The sequence below is a fragment of the Schistocerca gregaria genome, chromosome 8 (genome assembly GCF_023897955.1).
Source record: "Schistocerca gregaria isolate iqSchGreg1 chromosome 8, iqSchGreg1.2, whole genome shotgun sequence".
Lineage (NCBI taxonomy): Eukaryota > Metazoa > Arthropoda > Insecta > Orthoptera > Acrididae > Schistocerca > Schistocerca gregaria.
The window spans coordinates 262889674-262914398 of record NC_064927.1 but is presented as its reverse complement, the minus strand read 5'-3'; the positions used below and the strand labels follow the sequence as shown (position 1 = coordinate 262914398).

Below are 24725 nucleotides of genomic sequence, written 5' to 3'. Positions count from 1 at the left end.
AAATAGGATTTTGTTAAGACAACGTGAAATTTACAAACATGTTGCTAAGGGAGGCAATAGTTTTGAACGATCACTTGCAACTCGCGAGTAAACACTTCCTTGATGGATTTAAACCGCTGCTCACGTTCACATAATACGTGAATACCAATGCCCGCTAATGTAGAAAAATGTGCCGTTTTCCTCAAAATATTTTTTTCTCTAATGGTGAGCTCCTGACGTTTCATATCACTGTGTCTCATGTTTCGTTGCTTTATCAACACATGTTCCTACAATTGATATTCCAAAAATGGTACAGTTTAACAGAAGATTCTCTTTATATTTGTAAAGTAACTTCATCCATTTATTATGTCCTCCACGTTTTTGGTAACAGAAATAAGATTTGTATATGCTATCCTCTGCACACTAAAGCTACGTGCAGTAATACTCTGCTACATAAATAATTACAGATTTCATATTTAATGTATACCTCTAAAATAGTTGTTTTGTTAGTGGCGCTCTATAATCAACTGTCATATTGCTTTAATGTAAAATTATACTACTCCACTCCAGTAAGACGCAGTGCTTACGCGCTTGTATATAACGTCCACTGGTTTCTCATTTTGCTTATTGCTTAAGCTTCCATAGTGTTAAGTAGAAGTTTCTTTTTAGTGACGTTGTTTTAGCTTACATTTGCTCTTCTTTCCCAATGTATTTGTAACAGTGATCTTTTCTAAACAGAACTCTACCTTCTGCACGCTAAACTTATGTACAGTGTTACTCTGTCAGCAAATGTATTAGTAATTTTATACGTCATGTATACCAACAAATCTATTATATTTTTAATAGCCTTATAGAGAAAATTGCATGCTTATTTTAATATAAAATGCTGTTGTGCAACAAAACCAAGACGCAGTTCTTACGCGCATGTATTTAGCGCCTTCTGCAGCCTAATTTTTCCTGGTCGCTGGAACCTGTATATTTGTAGCAGTTGGCCTTAGTCTCTTGCATTATGTCCTCGTAACTTATGCAAATATTTTATCCTGTGACGCCTATTACAATTAGATTATTGCAAGAGACTCTACCTGTGGACATATACTAGTGAGCATTTATTTTGAAGTACGATGTATGTAATCTAGTTGCTTTCTATAGCCATGACTTGGGATAATTCTTCTTTTGTCAATTTTGTGTATGACAAGAGCCGCTCGGGTTCATCTAATCTAATGTACCATTATGTGATGTAACGTGTGAATACGCTTACCTCACAAATACTTTTCTATTAATGTTTTATTATGTTTGTAAAAATAATTGTGTAACTAGTTGTATAATTTCTAGGGCCCTCTACTTCTGAAGAAGATATTTTTACAAACATCAAAACCGACGTCAAGGGCCAATAAACCGTTATTTGCAGCAGATGGACTGATTTTCAGCCTCTTCAAATTTAATGAAGCGAAGTTACATAGAGAATGATTTACAACAATTTTAAGAAAAGTGACCCAGTTAACATAACTCACCCCTACTGATGTCAAAACTGGAAACATTTCACATTCTAGCTGCTTACAGCACCACATTTTCACCTGGTGGCAGAAAGCAGAACTATTTTTTAGCATACTCTGCAAGTCTATCCATCAATGAACACACCTACTATGTTGCAGAGCCCTGTGATGTGTACAGCGCGCGCTCTAGTGCCTGCAACACCGTCAGTTTAATTATAACCACCCTGTATATCACATTTTGTCAACAACATACACTCCTGGAAATTGAAATAAGAACACCGTGAATTCATTGTCCCAGGAAGGGGAAACTTTATTGACACATTCCTGGGGTCAGATACATCACATGATCACACCGATAGAACCACAGGCACATAGACACAGGCAACAGAGCATGCACAATGTCGGCACTAGTACAGTGTATATCCACCTTTCGCAGCAATGCAGGCTGCTATTCTCCCATGGAGACGATCGTAGAGATGCTGGTTGTGGTCCTGTGGAACGGCTTGCCATGCCATTTCCACCTGGCGCCTCAGTTGGACCAGCGTTTGTGCTGGACGTGCAGACCGCGTGAGACGACGCTTCATCCAGTCCCAAACATGCTCAATGGGGGACAGATCCGGAGATCTTGCTGGCCAGGGTAGTTGACTTACACCTTCTAGAGCATGTTGGGTGGCACGGGATACATGCGGACGTGCATTGTCCTGTTGGAACAGCAAGTTCCCTTGCCGGTCTAGGAATGGTAGAACGATGGGTTCGATGACGGTTTGGATGTACCGTGCACTATTCAGTGTCCCCTCGACGATCACCAGAGGTGTACGGCCAGTGTAGGAGATCGCTCCCCACACCATGATGCCGGGTGTTGGCCCTGTGTGCCTCGGTCGTGTGCAGTCCTGATTGTGGCGCTCACCTGCACGGCGCCAAACACGCATACGGCCATCATTGGCACCAAGGCAGAAGCGACTCTCATCGCTGAAGACGACACGTCTCCATTCGTCCCTCCATTCACGCCTGTCGCGACACCACTGGAGGTGGGCTGCACGATGTTGGGGCGTGAGCGGAAGACGGCCTAACGGTGTGCGGGACCGTAGCCCAGCTTCATGGAGACGGTTGCGAATGGTCCTCGCCGATACCCCAGGAGCAACAGTGTCCCTAATTTGCTGGGAAGTGGCGGTGCGGTCCCCTACGGCACTGCGTAGGATCCTACGGTCTTGGTGTGCATCCGTGCGTCGCTGCGGTCCGGTCCCAGGTCGACGGGCACGTGTACCTTCCACCGACCACTGGCGACAACATCGATGTACTGTGGAGACCTCACGCCCCACGTGTTGAGCAATTCGGCGGTACGTCCACCCGGCCTCCCGCATGCCCACTATACGCCCTCGCTCAAAGTCCGTCAACTGCACATACGGTTCACGTCCACGCTGTCGCGGCATGCTACCAGTGTTAAAGACTGCGATGGAGCTCCGCATGCCACGGCAAACTGGCTGACACTGACGGCGGCGGTGCACAAATGCTGCGCAGCTAGCGCCATTCGACGGCCAACACCGCGGTTCCTGGTGTGTCCGCTGTGCCGTGCGTGTGATCATTGTTTGTACAGCCCTCTCGCAGTGTCCGGAGCAAGTATGGTGGGTCTGACACACCGGTGTCAATGTGTTCTTTTTTCCATTTCCAGGAGTGTATATCACAAACAAAATAAATGTTGAATATTATTTATTTTTGACACGCTGAAAGCATGATATTATACTTACCTACATCATCATCTGTACCGTACTCCGCAAGCCACCTAATAGTGTATGGCGGAGGGTACTTTCGGTACCACTATCTGATCCCTCCAACCCTATTCCACTCGCGAATAGTGCGCGAGAAAACTGATTGTCGGTAAACCTCTATATTGGCTCCAATTTCTCGAATTTTCTAGTGATCAAAACGCGAGATGTATGTGGGGGTAAGTAATATGTCGTAAGACTCCTCGTGATAAGTGCTGTCCCGAAATTTCAATAGTAGATCTCTTGGTGATGACAACGCCTCTCTTGTAACGTCTACCAGTGGAGCTTGTTTAGCATTTCCCTAACGCTCTCTCGGCAGCTAAACGATCCCGCGACGAAATGCACCGCTCTTCGTTGGATCTTCTCTATCTCCTCTATCAGTCCTACCTGATAGGGATCGCAGATAAATGAACAATACTCAGCAATCGGGCCAACAAGCGCCTTATAAGCCACTTCCTTTGTGGATTTGTTACATTTCCTTAAGGTTCGCTGGCCTATGTGGCCAAGAGGTTCTAGGCACTACAGTCTGGAACCGCGCGACCGCTACGGTTGCAGGTTCGAATCCTGCCTCGGGCATGGGTGTTTGTGATGTCCTTAGATTAGTTAGGTTTAAGTAGTTCTAAGTTCTAGTAGACTAAAGACCTCAGAAGTTAAGTCCCATAGTCCTCAGAGCCATTTGAACCTTAAGGTTCTTCCGATGAATCTGAATCTAGTGTCTGCTTTTCCCACTAACTGTCTTATGTGGTCATTCCACTGAAGGTCGCTCTCGATAGTTAGTCCTGGATATTTTACCGCAGACACTGTCTCCAGCTGTTTGTTATCAATAGTGTAGCTGTACAGCTTTTACTATGTATGCGCAATATGTTACATTTATTTACGTTCAGGGTCAACTGCCAGAGTCTGCACCATTTCATCAGTTCTTTGCAGGTCGTTCTGCAAATTCTTACCAACTTCTGGCGTTTCTACTTTGGTACAGACTACTGCATCATCTGCGAATATCCTGAAAGAGCATTCGACTCTTTCTAGTAGGTCAATTATATATTTTATCAACAGCAACGGTCCTGGTTGTATCTGGTACATATTGTCGGCGTATAGACAGACGCGGACAGTGTATGCCTCTTCGTCTCCCTCTACGCTTTTTACCCTCGACGCTGCCCTCCAATAGTAAATTGGTGCTCCCTTGATGCCTCAGAATATGCCCTACCAACCGATCCCTTCTTCTAGTCAAGTTGTGCCACAAAATTCTCTTCTATTCTATTCAGTACCTCCTCATTAGTTATGTGATTTACCCATCTAATCTTCAGCATTCTTCTGTAGCACCACATTTCAAAAGCTTCTATTCTCTTCTTGTCTAAACTATTTATCATCCATGTTTCACTTCCATACATGGCTACACTCCAAACAAATACTTTCAGAAACGACTTCCTGAAACTTAAATCAATACTTGATAATTACAAATTTCTCTTCTTCAGACACATTCCTTGCCATTGCCAGTCTACATTTTATATCCTCTCTACTTTAACCATCATCAGTTATTTTGCTCCCCAAATAGCAAATCTCCTTACTACTTCAAGTGTCTCATTTCCTAATCTAATTCCCTCAGCATCACCCGAGTTAACTCGACTACATTCCGTTATCCTCGTTTTGCTTCTGTTGATGTTCATCTTAGATCCTCCTTTCAAGACACTGTCCGCTCCGTTCAACTGCTCTTCCAAGTCCTTTGCTGTCTCTGACAGAATTACAATGTCATCAGCGAACCTTAAAGTTTTTATTTCATCTCCATGGATTTTAATTCCTACTCCGAATTTTTCTTTTGTTTCCTTTACTGCTTGCTCAACATACAGATTGAATAAGATCGGGGACAGGGTACAACCCTGTCTCACTCCCTTCCCAACCAGTGCTTCCCTTTCATGTCCCTCGACTCTTATGACTGCCACCTAGTTTCTGTACAAATTGTAAATAGCGTTTCGCTCCCTGTATTTTACCCCTGCCACCTTCAGAATTTGAAAGAGAGTATTCCAGTCAACATTGTCAAAAGGTTTCTCTGAGTCTACAAATGCTAGAAACGTAGGTTTGCATTTCCTCAATCTATCTTCTATGAGAAGTCGTAGGGTCAGTATTGCCTCACGTGTTCCAATATTTTTACGGAATCTAAACTGATCTTCCCCGAGGTCGGCTTCTACCAGTTTTTCCATTCGCCTGTAAAGAATTAGTGTTATTATTTTGCAGCCATGACTTATTAAAATGATAGGTCGGTAATTTTCACATCTGTCAACACCTGCTTTCTTTGGGATTGGAATTATTATATTCTTCTTGAAGTCTGAGGGTATTTCGCCTGTCACATACATCTTTCTCACCAGACGGCAGAGTTTTGTCAGAACTGGCTCTCCCAAGGCTATCAGTAGTTCTAAAAAGCGAACTGTAAATGTCACTGACACCTCGACTCGGCTGAACTGAGGAAAGTTGTGCCCATCTAAGCATGCCGCACCGCAATACTAAATGACGTGTCGCACTGTACCGAGTACTTGCAAGATGGATCGAGCAAAGGCTGAGCCGCTGGCCGCACGTTCCCTGCGCAAATGACTCACGTGCAGACTGGCATGGCTTGGCCGGCCCTGCCTTATGTAATTTAGTGGTACCACATAAAACCTAAATCTGCATAGTCGGACAGAGATTTGAACCTCCGTCCTCCCGGACACTAGTTATGTGCCTTATCACTGTGCCACATCGCTCAGTTTGTATGAGGAGCACTGAACCTCTGTGGCGGTTGGCGCACTTGTCGCGATTTACGGTTTTTAAATTTGAAGAGGATGCGTTTGCAGTCGCCGTCCCTACCATCAGTTTATCTCGTAGTACGCGTCCTTAGCTTTATTTTCAAATAAAATTAGGGTCGTAGCATCATTAGGCTTATCTCTTTCAGAGTACATTTCATCTTCAAATAAGATGTCTCACACGTTGAAGTTGATTGTCACACGTTATTTAGGTACGAAAAGTGAATTATTTATTCAAAAAATTTTATCGAGAATATAAAAATCAGTTATTTTGGTATGTCACTAATACACATTTAAGACAAATTTATGCACTAAAATAGTAATTTAAACAAATATTTAAGAAAATATTCTATATAAGCCGGGTCTCTATCGAATTCACATTCACAGTGTTTGCATGAATGGAAATTATTTCATCTTGGGTTGAATAATTCGTCGGTCCATTTCTTACGTTCTGTATGCTCTCTACTGTAAGCAACCATTTTCTTCTGGCTTTTGCACTGAAGTAATGTCAGATTCGGCCACATTCCAAATTTTGTGAAGTTTCTTTACTATGAATGAGAAAAATAAGGAAGTGCAGAAATATTTTACAATATTCGTTATTTTACAAACCAGTTTTGACTATTACGCCGTCATCAGTTACAAAGATAGCTATGTCTGGTTGTGATATTTTTATGGGATAAAATACTTTAAAATAGTGCAAATACATAGTATTTCATGTGGTTCCAAAGATGAAAATTGTTAATGTCTAATTTAGGACTTAAACGAGAGGGTCTATTTTAGTACACATGTAATGTAAAAATATTTAGGTTAGATGAACTACGTGACACACTAAATAAACACGATAAATTACAATTGTTCTCAGAGGAAAAAAGAAGTTAAACAATATGGAGTAAAATGTGACTTAACAAGATGATCTTGTCCTTAAAAGGTCCAATGTTATAAGCTCAATATATCAAACGAGACTGAATAGGTACATGAAACAAATGTAATTATACAAAGTAAGATTTTAACAGACCAAGTGAGACTATAGCAACTGAAATTTCAGTTAGTGTAACGTAGTTTGTATTTTACTAAAATAATCCCTCTCGTTTTAGTCCTAATCAGTCATTAACAATTGTCACATTTGCAAACTACCTGTTATACTCTAGTTGCACAACTTTAAAATCTTTGATCCTACAAAAATTTGTCACACATAGTTACCTTTGTGCCTGATGGTGGCAGAACAGCCGAAAGCCGGCTTGTAAAATAATTAATATTATAGAATGTCACACCAGTGTCGTGTGTTTTTTTTTTCATTCATAATGTATAAAATACTCTACCAACAACAGACGGAACAGTGAGTTAATGAAATTTGCGCCTCTATTTTGCGAAGGGTTCACACTCGGGAGAATCACAAGTCCTCCTTACGTAAGACATTGCAGATATTTTCTGGATTGAATCCCAGACACAGGCAATGGGATTTTTTTCCGCCACAAGGATCCGAAACCTTCGGTTTCTGAAGAGGGTATGCGACTTTCGTCACACGAGTGTTCGAAACAATAAATCATATCCGCTACATGTGTGAATAAACATTAACAAGAATGGTTAATTATATCTCTGATAGTATTCCTCCCTTTTTGTCTCCTGCTTTCCTACTGATTTGCTCTTATACGCCATATCCTGCAATACTATGCCAGTATTTCTATTCTTTGTCTAAGGTAACATTTTCTTTCTACTCTCTCTCCTTTTTGCAACGGTTTCCTATAAACTTCGCTCCGCCTAGTATTTCATTCACTACCCTTGCATCTTGATTATCTGGGAAGTATTCAGATTAGTGAGTGAATAGGAACTAATGTAATTTTCTACCTAGTGAAAGATCTAACTCGCACTTTTCACACGTGTTACATCGAGAGAGATGGTTAGTGGTAACCAGATGTTCAGAGATTTTGACAACTCGAGAGGATAAAACATATCGATGTCTGCCAAGGAAAATTTGTTCACAGGGGATAATTAGCCAGATTGGAGGATCAGAAACAAAAGAAAACGTAATTTCTAGTGAGCCCCCTAGGCAGTTTAAAGGACCTGAACTGACTATACAATAGCGATATAAAGGATACTATTCACTCAGTTTTGGGCTTCCAAACGGTCGTCATTATTACGCTCAAAGATATTTCGAATGGCCATCTGCCATTCACTTTCAGGCGAGCATCGAATACTGAACAATACTTTTTTCTTCTAAATTGAGTTTTCAGTCCCCACGAATGGTGGGCTAGTAACAGATAAAATCACACTTCAGCTAAAGGTTTCACACATTTAACAGACGTTTTAAAATATATAAAAGCGGATGAAAATAAATGATGTTTTCTCAAAATATATTTTGGTGTACAATTTTTTCGATATTCTGGAAATTTTACTATTTTGAAACGTTTTAGATGATTAGTTAAAATTCAGTCACTGATGGTAATAATACTGCTATGATGTAATGGAGAAGCTGATAGTGCATGTAAATGATAGTGTTTGTGATGAAAGTAGAATCATGAGAATGACTATATGGCGTAATGGACCCGAGGTAGCTACTGAAAGTCAATGAATGGAGGGTAGGGCAGGGAGGAAACTGGAAGGACGGTATGAGGAGTAGCATTGTGACTAGGGCTGGAAAGAAAGCCATATCTCAGGACAGATTTCATCATTGGGTGGTGGGACTTGTTTAAGTTTCCCACAGAATTGGATGGATACAACATGGTGTATGGAAGGTGGAATATGAATTTAGCAGTGCAGTAGGGTGCCTGGATTGATGGTTGACAACGGGTTTTCCAATTGATACACTGGATCCAGATGCGCTCCAAGAAGCGATGGAGGTGTAGGAAGTGGATGAGTTGGTATAGGATGCGAGATGGGGAAGATAGGTGTGGAAAGTGCGGTAAGGGTGCACGTCTTTCCAAGATTTCAAGGGATTTGTAGAATTTGGGGTAGTCGGAGATCCGGGAAAAGCTGAAATAGGTTAGGACGAAGGAGATTATGGATTTATAAATGAGGATAATAGTACGTTATATACCCCATGTCTGGCTTGTTAGCGGTTTTAGTGGGTTTTCTTCTTCCTAATTAATGGTGAGGAAATACGCATTCCATGTCAGTTTTGTGTCAATTACTAGTTCTAAATATTTCACCGTATTAGTCAGTGGGATGGATTGGTTGTATATGGAAATGTGGAAATCTGAACTACAGAAACATCAACTGTTGCACCTGAAAATGTGGGTTTAATTGAAGCTCTTCTCATATTAGACATCTCGGCCAGGAAATTCAAGCAGCTTGGAGGGAGGCATGGCAGAGTCAGGGGGTGTAGTGGGTATCTGGACAAGGGGAGTTATCAGCACACATAACTGGTATAGACACGGGCATTCAAATACAGAGATACGTAAGTAGGCAGAATACGGCGCTACGGTCGGCAAGCCTATATAAGACTAAAAGTCTCTGGTGCAGTTGTTAGATCGGTTACTGCTGATACAATGGGAGGTTATCAAGATTTAAATGAATCTGAACTTGGTGTTATAGTCGGCGCACGAGCGATGGGACACAGCATTCCGAGTAGCTATGAAGTTGGGCTTTTCCCGTGCGACAGATTCAAGAGTGTACCGTGAATATCTGAAATCCGGTAAAACATCAAATCTCTGACATCGCTGCGGCCGGAAACTGCATGAACGGGACCAACGACGACTGCAGAGAATCGTTCAACGTGACCGAAGTGCAACCCTTCCGTAAACTGCTGCAGATTTCAGTAGTGGACCATCAACAAATGTCAGCGTGCGAACCATTCGACGAAACATCATCGATATGGGCTTCAGGAGCCGAAGGCCCTCTCGAGTACGGTTGATGACTGCACTACACAAAGCTTTATGCCTCGCCTGGGCCTGTCGATACCGCCATTGGACTGTTGATGACTGGAAACATGTTGTCTGGTCGGACGAGTCTCGTACAAATTGTACAGTGCGGATGGGCGTGTACGGTTATGGAGACAACCACATGAATCCGTGGACCCTGCATGTCAGCAGGGGACTGTTCAATCTGGTGGAGGCTTTGTAATAGTGTGGGGCGTGGGCAGTTGTAGGGATATAGGAACCCTGATTTCTAGATATGACTCTGACAGTTGACATGTCTGTAAGCATCCTGTATGATGACATGCATACATTGTGCATGCCGACGGTCTTGGGCAACTCCAGCAGGACAGTGCGACACCCCACACGTCCAAAATTGCTACAGAGTGGCTCCAGGAACACTTTTCTGAGCTGAAACACTTCCGCTGGCCACCAAACACCCCAGACATAAACATTATTGAGCAAATCTGGGATGCCTTGGGACGTACTGTTCAGAAGAGAAGTCCTGCCCCTCGTACTCTTACGGACTTATGGACAACCCTGCAGGTTGCATGTTGTCTATTCCCTTCAGCAGTGCTTCAGGCATTAGTCGAGTCCATGCCACATCGTGTTGCGTCACTTCTGCGTGCTCGCGTGGGCTCTTCACTATACGAGGCAGTGTACCAGTTTCTTTGGCTCTTCAGTGTAGGATGATGGTGAAGAAAAAAGGATATAAGTTGGACGTAATTAAATGGGACTGCATATGTTTGTAACATGAAGACCAATGTCGGTCAAGGGATTTTTGGTTATCAAGGAAGATAAATATGGTGGATTGTCGTATAAAGGTGGGTAAGGTAAGGAAGTTGTTAGTTGACAGGAACACTGGAACGAAAGCCATACTAAGCGCTGTGAATGAGGTGTCTTACGAGGTGCTGACGGATTCATTGTGTGAGGATGATTAAAAGGCTTTTACTAGCTGTGTGTCAGACTGTACTTTCTGTGCCGGTGTTCTCCTTTTTTCTGTTCTAAGCGGAAATGGTCCACGGGAAGAACGATTGCTGGTAAGTCTCTGAGGGAGCTCGAATCTCTCTAATTTTATCTTAATGGCCGTTTCACAAGAGATACGTAGGACGATGACTTTTCTAAGAAGAAACAGTCTTGGAACTTCAACATCTAACCAAACCATAACGCAGAACGAGTCTTTCCAACATCCGTCTTTGGAGTTGGGTGAACACCTTGGTGGTGTTTTCGTGTTTACTAAATGAGTCTGTAACGACACAGGCTGATCTTCTTCGGATCTTCTCTATTTCTTCCATCAATCCTATCTGGTATGGATCCCAGACTGACGAGCAGTATTCCGGTTTTGGTCGAACGAAACGTTCGTAAAGTAGGTCGAAAGGATGTCTGCGATAGTGGTTTATCAGGTTTTAGGACGACATGGCTTCGTTTCAGGAAGTCTTGACTTCGACGCTTTTCACTGATCTGGGTAACGACCTGTGCGGAAATGGTGTAGTAAAGGGTGGTATGGATTTCGTAGTAGACTCTGGAACATTCCTTGCGGTGCCGGCAGGTAATTTCAGCATGACCGAGAGCTGGTTTTTGCTTTTTAGCAAGTGTTTTTGTCATGTCTTCAGTGATTATTAGTGTTTGGTCCTGTTAGTAGAATGTGCGTAAGTGCTGGAAGTATAGTGCAAGAGGTGAGATAGCTTATTTCTATACATTCATACGTATAGGAACCCATCAAAGTTGAAATCATGTAGGGTGGTGAAAGCGTCTTCCAGGCAGGATGCAAAGTGATTGTATGTGATGAAGTGTCAGGATGCGTTACGTGGGAGTGTGGCTTTTCTAGAGAGCCTAGGGAATGCTTTACAATATTTTGTGGAGTTTGTAGGTATTTAGTGCATGCCATGTGGCAGTCCTGATGTTTAACTTGTAACTGCAAACCTGAGCAAAGAATGCCAAAAAGTACTAGTACGGTCAGATGCTGTCTACTTTGCTGGTGATTGTAACGATGAAAAATCTCTCCTGGAACGCAGTCGACAAGCAAACCTTTAAATATCTCGCGAGACATTACAAGGGTAACTGCCCATCGCAACACCCTCAGATTCAATGGTAAGATGGCCCAGTGGATAACCCGTCAAAAACTGAACACAGGTCTAGCATACAAACAAGGTGTACTGAACTATTAAAAAAAAGCAAATGGTCCAAGCTAATAAGTGCAATATCGAGAGGAGCTGAACCTTAGCGCTGTATTGGTTAACTGGTCGTGGTGTTGCAATCTGACAAAGGCGATCAGTGTTAAAAAGTACAACCAAAAGAATACCTCTAGCTGCATACAGACGTTGATGTAAGTCAACGGGGACGGTTTAAAATGTGTGCCCCGGCCGGGACTCGAATCCATGATCTCCTGCTTACATGGCAGACGCTCTATCGATCTTTTTTTTTTTTTTCTTGTTCGGTATTGTTCGTTGCGTGTTGTCTTGGCGGACGTCACAAGACATCCGTTAAAGTTGATCGTTGATTCCTTTACTCAGTTTTACTTTTATTAAAGAGAGCGAGCAGCTCGCTGACCGAATACGCTGAGTTACCGTGCCGGCTATTCAGCTGAGCCACCGAGGACGCAGAGTATAGTGTGACTGCAGGGACTTACCTCTGGCACGCCTCCCGTGAGACCCACATTCTCAACTTATTGTCCCGCTCTATATTCATAGTGCCCCTGTCCATTATACTCGTTACTCGCGGCTTTTGCCAATTCCCGTAAGAGTTCGGGCACTGTGCATCCGCACAGAAGATGGTCAAATGGCCGGTGAGCAATATATACACGTGTTAAAAAGTGCTTCGTGTTATTTTTTATTTTTTTCACAACATTATGAACTGTCCGTCCGGTCATTGAAACTTATGTTCTCTTTCTGTAGTCTTGACATTTGTCATACTATGCATTGGTTATAGAATATGAATCATGTAAGAATACGTACCGTCGCCAAGTAAATGTGATGAATAGTGAGAACAGGCGAGATGCCACATAGACGTCTCATAGAAATGAAAACAACAAATAAACGAGCGTGAACAATGTTACAACAAAGGAGTTCAAGAGTCGGAACTTCCAAAGCGGAACGGAGCTTCAAAAACGTTAAAAACATTTGTTTTGACAGAGCATAGAGAAACTGTGATTTTGAAACCGTAGAGTTCATTTGTTGCAGCTTATGTGACAAACTACTATGTTTTCATCATTTCCATGGGAATGATCGCATTGACATTCATACGAACACCTAAATCGGACAATGAGGCATATCTCACTCAATTATCTGGCGTACAAATTGGCTGCTTCGATAAGAGAATCCTATCATATAGCACACGTACTGTCACTGATGCCGTGTATGACACACCAGACTTTTTTCTGGTGGAGGATTCGGTTGATTTGTCGCCCTGTCATCTAACTTTTGCGGTTCCCACTCAAAAGCCACTTCGTTTCGGCTGCTAATAGACTAGCTGAGCAGAATCAACTGTCATTATAGGTTCCTACCTTACACCTCACTGTTGCGAAGGGATTTTACACCACAACAGAGATAAATTTGAATACAGCGAACTGGGTAGCAACATAAACAAACAAATTTGTAACATAAAATAATATTGTCTGCATATACTTATTTGTTTATGATCCGTGTGTGGATTTTGGCGATATTCATAGTGTTTATTCTCAACGGATGGATAAATAAATAAAATAAATGTTATTTACAGGGTGCGCAGTAAATATGTGATGTAGAGCAGTCCTATTAGGTTGTACGGAGATATTGATAGTGGAACCAACGGAAAAGTCGGAAACATTTTCTTTCAGTAAAAAAACTACCCTTATGTTCTGTACATTGCGCAGCGAAAGATTGACATAGGTCAAAGGTCACGCGCCCCTTTTGTTTGCTGTCTCGGCCGCCTGGTGCGCTGCCTTTAATCGATAATGCGTTTTTCGCGATAGCTCGCAGTTTCGAGGGCAAGTTATCGCAGAGAGTCGATGACTACGGGCGGTTGACCCTAATTGATTTCTGCAGGGGCGGTCGGCTGAAGCGATCGCCCGCTCCTCAAATGTACAAATAAATAACGAAAAATTTGACGGATATCTGGGGAGAGCGTAGTAAGACGCAACACTCCTGCTGTAAAACAAAAGTAAACGTGACATAGTTATGGAGAAGACAGCGGATCAACTAGAAGTCACAGTGAGTCTGCGGCATTCTGTGTTGCCCTGTTGTGCTTTCCGTTCTGTTATTTTTTACCGTCCGTTTCTTTTTAATTTAGGTGTGGGCTGAACAGCGGAGCCTGTTTATGTTTTATTTCCTCCTCTTTACATATCCCTACTTCAAAATAATTTATTGAAACCAAGTTAAGTCGTGAATTTAATGCACGTCATTGACCATAGTTTCGTTTACGTTTTCCCTCTTTTTAATTGCCTGCAGGTCCAAAAAGCTGACACAAAGCTGGACCTGATTGCATGGAAGCTTGAGAAATGCGAGAAAGAGTTGTTTCATTTGGACGGCACTGAGGTAGGCCCAGAGTGCCATTTTCGCTAGCTGTCTTATTTCTCATGAATTTTAATTTGCGCTATTAGAATACGCCTGCAGTGTAAAGTGCTCCTCTAACGTTCTTCCATTTCTTCCACTCTGTGGGTTACGGGTTTTGGGAGGCATTTTTTTTTTCATTTTGTGCATTGTCACAGTTAGGGTGCAAAGTATTGCCGGTACCGTAGCTCATGGTTGCCTCAATGCCAAAGGCCAAGTAGTCAGACATAGGTGCGGCAATTGCGCTCCTGATTTAGAGAGATCTATAATTTAGATTTCATTTTAAAATTAAAACCACTGTTTCTGATCATTCTTGTCTGTACCACAATACTTAAAAGGAGCATGTTTTTGAAAGTGATGCTCTTGTAATTCCTGCTACTGGACAATAAAACTCTAGCTCTTGCAGGGAGAGTAATTCTGCTTTATTTCCTCTTACGAATTAGTGGGCTGCTAGTACCTATTATCTGGACTGATTTTTGATCGATTATAAGCGGTCACAACAATGGGAGATTTGTTGTAATGAGACTTTGGCAGATTTCATGGAAGTTGCTGCTGACACATCTTCAGCAAGCCCACTTTAGAGAATAAACTTGGAGAAAGCAGACAAGACACTCTTGAATTTCATATGTGCTGTGCCAGAATCTGCAGGTAAAAGAGTGTTGCAGGCAGACGAATAATGAGGCACGAAATGATTTGTAGTCCTTAATACGTTCCAGACTGTGGGATGCAGCATTTACTATTAAATATCATTCAAGCACACATGAAAATTTGACAATAATAGCCCGTTAAAGTAAATAAATGATTTTTGGGCTTATCTAGAAGACAGCTTTTGCACTTTGTTGTTTAGCGTATCATGTATTTCACAGGTTCTTAAGAGTCTGATATTAAGTGGATGCAATGAGGGGAGTCTAGAGTGTTTCATTTGGATATGGTTGCTTTGACATGTTTAGTTGTCCCGCATAACATTTTTTGAATCGTACATTAACAAAGAGCAAAAATATTGGTCGCATAGCCTGAGGTCTGGGTAAGGTTGTAAGGTGACAATTATGTTGTTAGTCGAAGAAGCCAACTAATGTGAATGAGGATTAAAGATTGTGGTAAATGGTTTGATCTGTAGTTTAGACTAATACTGAGTTAATTTCCCTTTTTCTTATAAACACAAAATCTGCTAGATAAATGCAGAAAGGCTATATTAGATAATACAGAAACCTCTGACTAATATTATGGTGTATTGTATACATAAAACATGGAAAATGCAACTCGAATGTGAACCCAGTGATTTTGATGACAATGTTGAAATTTAGTTTCTAATTTTACAACTGTCAGTAGAAATGGTGATAAATTGCATTGACTAATTCTAATGACATGGAACTTCCATCATGCACTACACTGTTATTTATGTTGTACATAATGTGGATGCAAAATTGCACGGATATCCTGTAAGGAAATATAAGAAGAAAGTGACATACTGGCTCAGATTGCAATGCCTGTCTAGAGGAGTGGGAGAGGATACTAATAATAGAAGAAAACTACTTGTTGCTGATTCATAATTCAGTGCACATATTTTAAGGTTGTCAAGGGCAAGGCTAGATGTTTTCTCACACAGATACAAAAAAATGTTATGTAATTCAGATTCTGCAGATTGCTACTGGGCATGTGAGAGTAAAATAAAAATAATAAAAAAAAGATCTTGTGCCTTTATATTACCTCCAGTTTTTGTCTTCAAACTTTTCATATTACGTCAATCAAGACTAAAGGAATAATGCATAATTATTTTCTGTTTTACTAAGCTAACTTGTATCAAATATGTACAGATGTAAGAGAACTGCACATTACGTATAGCTAATAGGGTACGGTAGTGCATTTGTTAAGACATTGGCCTCAGGTTTGGAAGGAAGAAGGGTCATGCTCTGTCTGGTCATTCTGAATCAGGTTTATCTAAATTGCTTAAGGCAAATGCCACTATGTTTCCTTAAAACTAGGGCATTGCCAACCAAACATTCTGTTCTGTCCTCCTCATTAGATATTGTGTATATTCATATATATGTGTAGGTGACTTATGTGTAGCTTGTATTAAGCTGGTGTATCCATATTCTGTTAAATGATCCTTGGACATATAAATTGCTAAAATTAAACCTCTCAATTCATAGAATGTACTAAAATTAGTTGAACAGTCACTGTAATCAAAATGATAGGTTTCAGTTTTTATTTTTATCTGTTGTTCATGAGCATTAAGTTTCTTGATTGGTATTTGACAAGGTCTGTAGAATGTTCATTCCTCTGGTAAGATGTTCTTAATTTTCTATTCTACGCAATACATCTTTGTTCCACAATCTATGTCACATTCTAATGCTGAATCACCATTTATGATTTTCAACAGGGAAAAATCAAAGATACTTCATTCCTCAATTCCTATAAATTTGACACTCTGTAGTATAGTTGGGTGACATTTCCAGACATGGGTTCCTATGTAAAACTTGATCTATCAAGTCCATTCTAAAACCTCTAGAAGTGTGTAACATGAACTGTGAAACACCCTGAGAAATTTCATATAATGGTATCAACTTTGTTGTAGAAGCCTGCCAGCTGGGATTGGCACCAGTGCCTGCAGTTAACCACTACAAAAGCTATTGAATTCACAGGAAAGAAAGTACATGTAAGCAAGAGGATTAATAGTTGGACACTTTCCAGGGCAACTGCAGAAAATGTGTTCAGCTGTCAAAGAGTTTTTTTTGTGCATTGGCACTGTGTTTGTAAGATGCAGACACTGATGTGCACAATGTTCTGGGGCGCATATCTTCAATACTGTATAAATTGGGTAGAAATTAAGAACTGGGGTCACTCAACACATTTGTCACTTTTGTATTGGGAGATGTTATCTTCCATCCTACAGTCCACACTGTTCTCCCCCCAAATTCTATCTTCCCTGCTACTCAAATAACTGCTGACCACTGGACATTTTCACAGTAATGGACAGGTGGAGATGGTTGCCACTTACTGGCTACAATCCCAAGGAACACACAAACACGACCGAGCGAGGTGGTGCAGTGGTTAGCACACTGGACTCGCATTCGGGAGGACAACGCTACAATCCCGTCTCCGGCCATCCTGATTTAGGTTTTCCGTGATTTCCCTAAATCGTTTCAGGCAAATGCCGGGATGGTTCCTTTAAAAGAGCACGGCCGATTTCCTTCCCAATTCTTCCCTAACTCGAGCTTGTGCTCCGTCTCTAATGACCTCGTTGTCGACGGGACTTTAAACACTAACCATGACCACCACACAAACACGAAAGTGTTGACTAGTGCCTCGGTTCAGATGTTATGCTTGAGTTGAGAAGGCATTGTAAGCCAGAGCTATTGATTCCTTAGCTTTTGAGTGTTTATGCTGACATTAGAAGCTGGCAGTACATCTGCCAGTATATGATGTTTGTCCCCACACATGTGAAATTGTTCATACAAGTGAAATGACTGGAATACAGGATGGATAGACAGGTAATCATTGTTATTGATGAGTATCTTCCGTGTGCATCCATAAATGCTAATACAAAAGTTTATGTATTGTCAAATGCTTTCTCCTGCTTGGTTATAACTGAAATGTAATTCAAACTGTCTCTAAGGTGAGTGTTATTCACCTACCAGTTTCATTAGTAGATGTAACAATGATGTAGTCAGGTGTGTATCTGGTACCAACAAGACCTTATTAGCTGAGTCTATTATAACTCCATATGGCAAAGTAAGATCCTTGACACTGAGAAAATTGTTGCCAGCTTTCAGCTGCCAAGTGCAAAAAGATGCTGGCAGTATTGCAGCCAGATGACTGACATAAGTGCCTGTAAAGCTGTGCCATAACTGACTTGTTATAGAAATAAAAACAAAATCACATTTTGTGAGTGTTAATGGCAGGCATGTGAAACAGCGATGCTAAGCCCACTTTATCTGTAAGGAGGACTACCAACAATAGCTCTTATCATGAGAGGATAAGAAAATTTTGCTCACTTGAAGTTTGTGCCTGAGTAACCAGTGAGAATGCTCATGGAAGTGTAGAAAGCTCACTACTGACAGAACTAAATATGTGATTGCAAGCTGAATTCGCCATAAAATTAAATCTGTTTTCATCTAAATGGAAGTAAGTTCAGTTCCAAGGAAGATTATAGTTCCACATCATGTTGACAATAATATAATTGCACACAAGTTTTGAGTGAGCAAAGATGTTGATGTAAATCTGCCATAGTCTTTTTCAGCTGATTTAGGTGTGATAGAGCATTTATTGATGTTTGGCCTAGGCTGTTTTCACTCTTCTTAAATGCAAATCCATTGTGTTAATGACAGTGCCATTTCTCTCAGTTTTAAGAAAAATAAGTATTTCCTCATACTTTTAAAATATTTGCTCCAACTCATGGTAGTGCCCCGCCCTTTAAAGCCTCCTTTGCATGAACTGGCATAATCATACTGTACAAGTTTATTGTGAAAAAGCGTTTATTGCCTGCTATAGCTTGAGGAGCACATTACACTGACAGAAAATTTTACAAATAAGAGAAACCTGCTTCTGCAGCAGACACAAGTGTGATCTAGCTTAATAATGTTGCATGTAAACATACCAGCTGGTACAGTTGAAGTGGGCATCCTAGTGTTTGTGAGCATAGTTGACACAGTGGAAAAATTTCTGTGATTACGGAGGACACTGTGCACTCATACTAAGCTTTACAATCTGCATTCAATAATGCTGCTAGCTGTACCAGAAGTGTGGCATAATGGCTATAAGATTTGAATAATTTTACAGGAAATTGATTATAATGTTATTTGCATTTGGAATTATACATTTTTCTAAAAAATGGATAGAACATATTTTGAACATTTTAATTACGTTTGATAATTATCCGTCTTGTGTGAGTGATATATATTTACCTCATTTTGATATATATATATATATATATATATATATATATATATATATATACCACATTTGTGTGGGGTTGTGGCTCAGTTTTATAAAATTTTGCAAGATACCAATTGTGCGGCGTAATCTTATGTACAGATTTTTCCCTGCCCAAATTTCTCAACCATTTTACCCTGTGGTTGAGAAAGTGGAGTTGTGGTAGCAGCACTTTGTTCCCATAACAGTGATTCCTTAGGAATTTCATGATAGTTAAGCGTAAGGTGAAATGTGTTTGATCCATTGATGGAAGACTGTTTTTTAAGGTAAAATGCACTGGTTTTTAACATAGTCAATAACTCAGTGAACATTGTCCATTTTTTCCATTCCTCTGATTCCACCCCTGATGTGTAGTTTTGAGAGTTTAGCAAAATGTGCATCTGCACCTGGTAGAGCTTCTTCATTGTCATCAAAACATTAACTAACAATAGATATATTTAGGTATGTGGTCAGGTGGAATTCAAAGGGTGTTAAATCTGGTTAATAGTTTGGATGCTCTAACAATAAATGTTTCAAATTCTCCAGTGTTGCCATTACAAAAACACCTATGTGGCATGTGCATTGTTCTCATGGAAGATAATTTATTTATTTTGCCATATGCAACACTCAGTGTGGTATTTTTAAATCCAGCTGGTTCAGAAGACTTGTCATGTTCATCAGAAATTGCTTTTACCTATGCAAGATAATAAATATGAAGAATCCCCTTTACATTCCAGAAAACATCTGTGATAACCTTTCTAGTAGATGAAAAGTTTTCATTGGTTTTTACATTTCTAGATGTGCTCCACATGGATAATCCTCAGCAAAAATAACTTTTCTGCCCCTTTCTTAAGAAAACTATTTTCTGTTTTTGTCTAGTTTACATTCTCTAGACAAATAATGTTGTTTATATTTTTGTTGATGAATCATTTGTTTTAGGTAAGTTATGTGTTAGATATAACTTCTTTTTTTATTATGCCTACAACTATTTGCCTTGAATTGTTAGTCAGTATTTTGTTACAATTTGATTTACAGGTGAGTATGCCTTTGTATATTGAAATAAATTTCTCATGTTATAGTGGGTGCTTTTTGATTTGAGACACTTAATTCCTGTTGTATAAAATCATTCTGTTGTTCCAAAAGGTTTCAGTGATTTCACTTCTACGAGGTGTTAACCAGGTGAAGGAGGAGTATGAGAATCTGAGAAGAGAAATATCAGAAGTGCAGCAGCTACAGAAGCAGTTGTCTGATTCTCTTAGATTGCAGCTGCGTCAGGTACAGGGTAGGTTCGGTTCGCTTCGTGAGCGTATAATCAAGAGTCAGCAAAACAACTGAAACTGTAATTCTATACTTCTTTCTTATTTTTTTATGACATGAAAGAACCTTTTTCAAATGATGTAATTGTAACATCTTCCACATGAGGGTTGCCATGTTCTCCATTGATAAATTTCATATTTACAAATTCATGAAGACTGTCAACTTGGTGAAGGGAGTTTTCCAGATCTGAATTTTGAAGACTGTAAAAATTAATGGCACATTATTAGAAAACATTTACATTTTGTAACTATTATTGTTTTATATGACTATTCATAGATATCTGCAGCATTGCAAATTTTATTGAATACTCTGCAGATTACAAATACTACACAGCCATACCTATGATGAGTGTGTAGGGAGTAAAAATATGTGATACATATCTTGAGCCAGCTGGTTCACTTGTTCTTTCTATAATGATGACAAAACCAATAAAAAATTGTTTCTTTAAGTGTGAAGTGCAATAGCTTAGATATATTTATTTTGTTTCAATATCATTCATATTTACAACTACATCACAAATGTCTTAAAATTCATAAGGTATTTGATGTATGTATTTTCATGTTTTTGCTATGAAATGTTTTTGATGTGATATGGAATTTCAAGGAATGGTAAACTATAGTTTGCCATGGTTCTGTCATTACAAATAATTCCAAGATGACAGGTAGTCTGTTTTCTGTATACATTTATGTACATTCTGTAAGCCACAGAAAACGTGAGTGCTATATTTTGTGTGCTTCATTTTAAAAACTCCATTAAGTTTGGAGAGATTCAGAATTATCATTCAAAAATTCTGTATAACAATTCCCGACTTAAATGTCATTATCTGTCTTATGTGAACTGTTTATGCCTGTCAGCACTTGCTTTCTTGGAATTAGGATAATTACATTTTTCCTGTAGCTTATTCATAAGAATTTAAATAAAAATATCTTATTTTGTAGATAACTGTGTAACAACAAAAAATGTTTCAGTTCAGTTAAAGTTTCAAAATGATTGTAAATATCAGTGGCATACACCATTACTACCTGCTACCAATCTGGTCATCCTAACTGAATTCTTTCTGAGAGATTTGGTATTAGAGGAATACCAAGAGGCTCAGCTGCTGTAATTTCTGTAGAGAAATTCCTCTTTCTTTACTTTAATTCAAGTTCTCATGAGGCAGTTTGTGTGATAGGTACAAATGGAGAATTGTACAGATGCTAATCTGTTAATGCATGAAAGGTCAAAATTTGTTATACAGTATCGGTGTTTTTGTAGCCAGGTGTCTTATTTTGATACCATTTGAGCAGAAACATTATTTTGAACCACATTCATTTCTTTCACTTGGATCACTGTTAGTTTCTTCTCACAAAACTGGTTATCTTATTGATCCCACTTAACACTGGATTAGCCTGTCCTAAATCTCCCAGTGGTTTATTGTTAATGATGCTCTCATTTGTTTGTGTTGTCAGTGATTATTTAGTCTCTTTTTTGAGGCCTTCATGTTGATTGTATTATTTGCAGCTGTTTGGTTATTGCGCAGCTTTGTAATGTCTCAATGACATAGTTCTGTCAACTAAATAAAGTATCTAATTGTCTACTGAAATCTTTTAATGGTAACAATGAAGGAAGCGTCTAATAGCTTGAGACTGCATATGAATCCGATGTGGTAGAGACTCATCGAAGTACTTATTCAACTCTCATAAGTCCCTTGCCTCTGTGTCCTCTTGTGGAACACTATTTGTAAGGAGATGTTAAATAGCTTGTTTTGTATGCAGTTAGGTAGGCACTCTAAGCTTCATTGCGGCTGAGGTTGGCGATGTTTTTGTGTGGCTGTTTCATATGTCTCCAGGTGTGCCCTAGTGTGTCACACCATATCAGTCAAGGTTTTGTGGTCTTCAGCTTAATATGTGCTTTTCACAAACTGAATCTTTATCATGCTTTATGTTAGAAGAGTCAGTTTTTTTAAAACTAACGTAGTAAATTCGAAATCTCTAAACCATTTTTCTGCTATGTGAATTGCACACTTGCCTTGGTTAACTGCCTCCCCCCTCCCCCTTGTAATAATTTGATTGTATATAAATCACGAGGGCATGAAAGGAAGTAAAGGTAACAATGTATTGTATAATTGTGGTCTTGAGGCATTAGTAGATTTATAAAACTATATTTAAAATGTTGCTAAACATTGGATGAAAATGATTGTCATCATCCTCATCTTTGGAGCTAACTACTGTAGCACAATTGCATATATACACACATTCACGCATACACCTGCATGATTACATAGTTCAAGGTGGATACATTGTTCTGGCACTGCATATCAAATGGAGTGAGGGATTGTTGGGTGGAGTGGGTGAGAGGAGAAATCTGGTGAGGAGGGGATAGGATTGGTGGTTGGCACCTCAGGGGGAGAAGCAGCAAGTGCATTTAATAGAAAGTTTGCTGTGGATCAGGCAGGGCAAGCTGTACACAATTACAGTGAGCAGCAGACTGGACAGGAGATAGACTGGAAAGGAAAGTGAGAAAAGGGACTAAATGAAATGGGGACAGGGTAGCAGTAGGTTTGGGAAAGGGGCCAGAAAACTTTGATGTCAGTGGATTCTCTCTCCTCCCACCCACCTATTTTACCCCCTCAGCTACTCCCACCAATACAACCCATAACAGTTGAAGACATGAATAAGAGTTCCTGATCACCACTGTTTGCACTTTCTATTACAGTGTTCCAGCAATATTGCAAATTTAATTTTGGTAATAACTATTTGTGGATACTGACATAATCATCATCATTTAAAATATTACATGAAAACTAGATCATTAGTACAAACTGCAGTACATCGTATGTTCTACCAGAATGAAATTTTTACTCTGCAGCTGATATGAAACTTCCTGGCAGATTAAAACTGTGCTGGACCGAGGCTTGAACTTGAGACATTTGTCTTTCACAGGCTAGTAGAGCACTTGCTCATGAAAAACAAAGGTCCTGAGTTAGGGTCTTGGTCTGGTACACAGTTTTAATCTGCCAGTAAGTAACATATGTGTTTGTGTTCCTAAGAATAGGTTGCATCCATGCTATAAGCAAGTGCCATTTGATTACATGTGTGTGTTTTAAAAACAAGTAGTTGCCACTTATAGGTGGTATTGCTAGCAAGCTCACAAGATTTTCCTTATCATATGGTTAAAACAAGTATATTGTTGTAAAATCATTACCATATAGAGAAATGAATGTTAAAATGAGCTATGTTATATGTTAAATTAATCTGTCATTTTTAAACTGTATTTATGCAGTAAAGAGTTTCTGCTGACAACATTAATCCAAGTTACAGCAAGTTGGGAAAGTTGTATACATAAAATCATTAAATTTCACTGAAAAATTCTGTGATAGGAAACATTAAAAATTATTAAACATCAACTAGGAAATTGACTGTCAGAGAAGCTCTTCTTGGAGACTGATAGTGTTGTTGTTTTCTTCAATACTGTTTGTTGCCAGAGCTGCACCACATGTTTGTAACATTGTCCACAGCCAAAGTGATTGGTTACAGGCTCCCAGTTCATGGTGCATGCTGAAGCATCCAGCTGCAGGTAGCTGCTTTCTGACTTGTCACTTTTACTTTTATGAATCTCATGTCCAGAAGGCCTTCTTTTTTCTATAACTGTCTTCGCCCTTAATTGGATTAGTGGTGTTTTTTTCTTTTTTTTTTTTTCTCGGGGTGGGGTGGGGGGGCGTAGGTATCTTCATACTGGCCTGACTCTCATACTTTTATCTCACTTTAAATTATTTCTCAGCTCTAGCATCAGTATTGGTTTCAGTGCCAGAATGTTCTCACTCCTACATACTTTGGTTGGCTGATGTCAGTAACTCCAGGTGACCTCTATTTGGACTGATGACCTCACTGTTTAGTCTCTCAACTGCCCCCCTCCCCCCCCCCCCCAACCAACCAACCTAACTTTCTGAATGTCACAATAACTGGAATGATTAAATTAATTTTGTTTATTACATGTGGCTGTATATTCCTGTGGTTGTAGGTTTCCATTTCCTTCAGTAGGTTCAACAGATAGCTTTTTGCCACCATATGTAAGATATTTAGATTGCTTTGGATGCCAACTGTCACATGCTTTCCAGCCTCTAGTGCAAACTGAA

The 24725-nt window shown here is 39.9% G+C and overlaps 1 protein-coding gene across 1 annotated transcript; it reads left to right on the top strand.

The window, feature by feature from the left end:
* Positions 1-13873: 13873 nt before the first annotated feature.
* LOC126284396 (uncharacterized) lies at positions 13874-24509 on the top strand. Its single transcript, XM_049983295.1, has 3 exons — positions 13874-14044; positions 14282-14368; positions 20438-24509. The coding sequence occupies exons 1-3, from the start codon at positions 14012-14014 to the stop codon at positions 20627-20629; spliced, it is 312 nt and encodes a 103-aa protein (XP_049839252.1). The 5' UTR covers positions 13874-14011; the 3' UTR covers positions 20630-24509.
* Positions 24510-24725: the final 216 nt, after the last annotated feature.

Bases quoted from the DNA above. Each gene is read 5' to 3' on its own strand.
- LOC126284396 (XM_049983295.1), top strand. From the start codon at position 14,012: ATGGAGAAGACAGCGGATCAACTAGAAGTCACA. The intron at 14,045-14,281 runs GTGAGTCTGCGG...AATTGCCTGCAG, and splicing joins CGGATCAACTAGAAGTCACA to GTCCAAAAAGCTGACACAAA. The intron at 14,369-20,437 runs GTAGGCCCAGAG...TTGTTCCAAAAG, and splicing joins TTCATTTGGACGGCACTGAG to GTTTCAGTGATTTCACTTCT.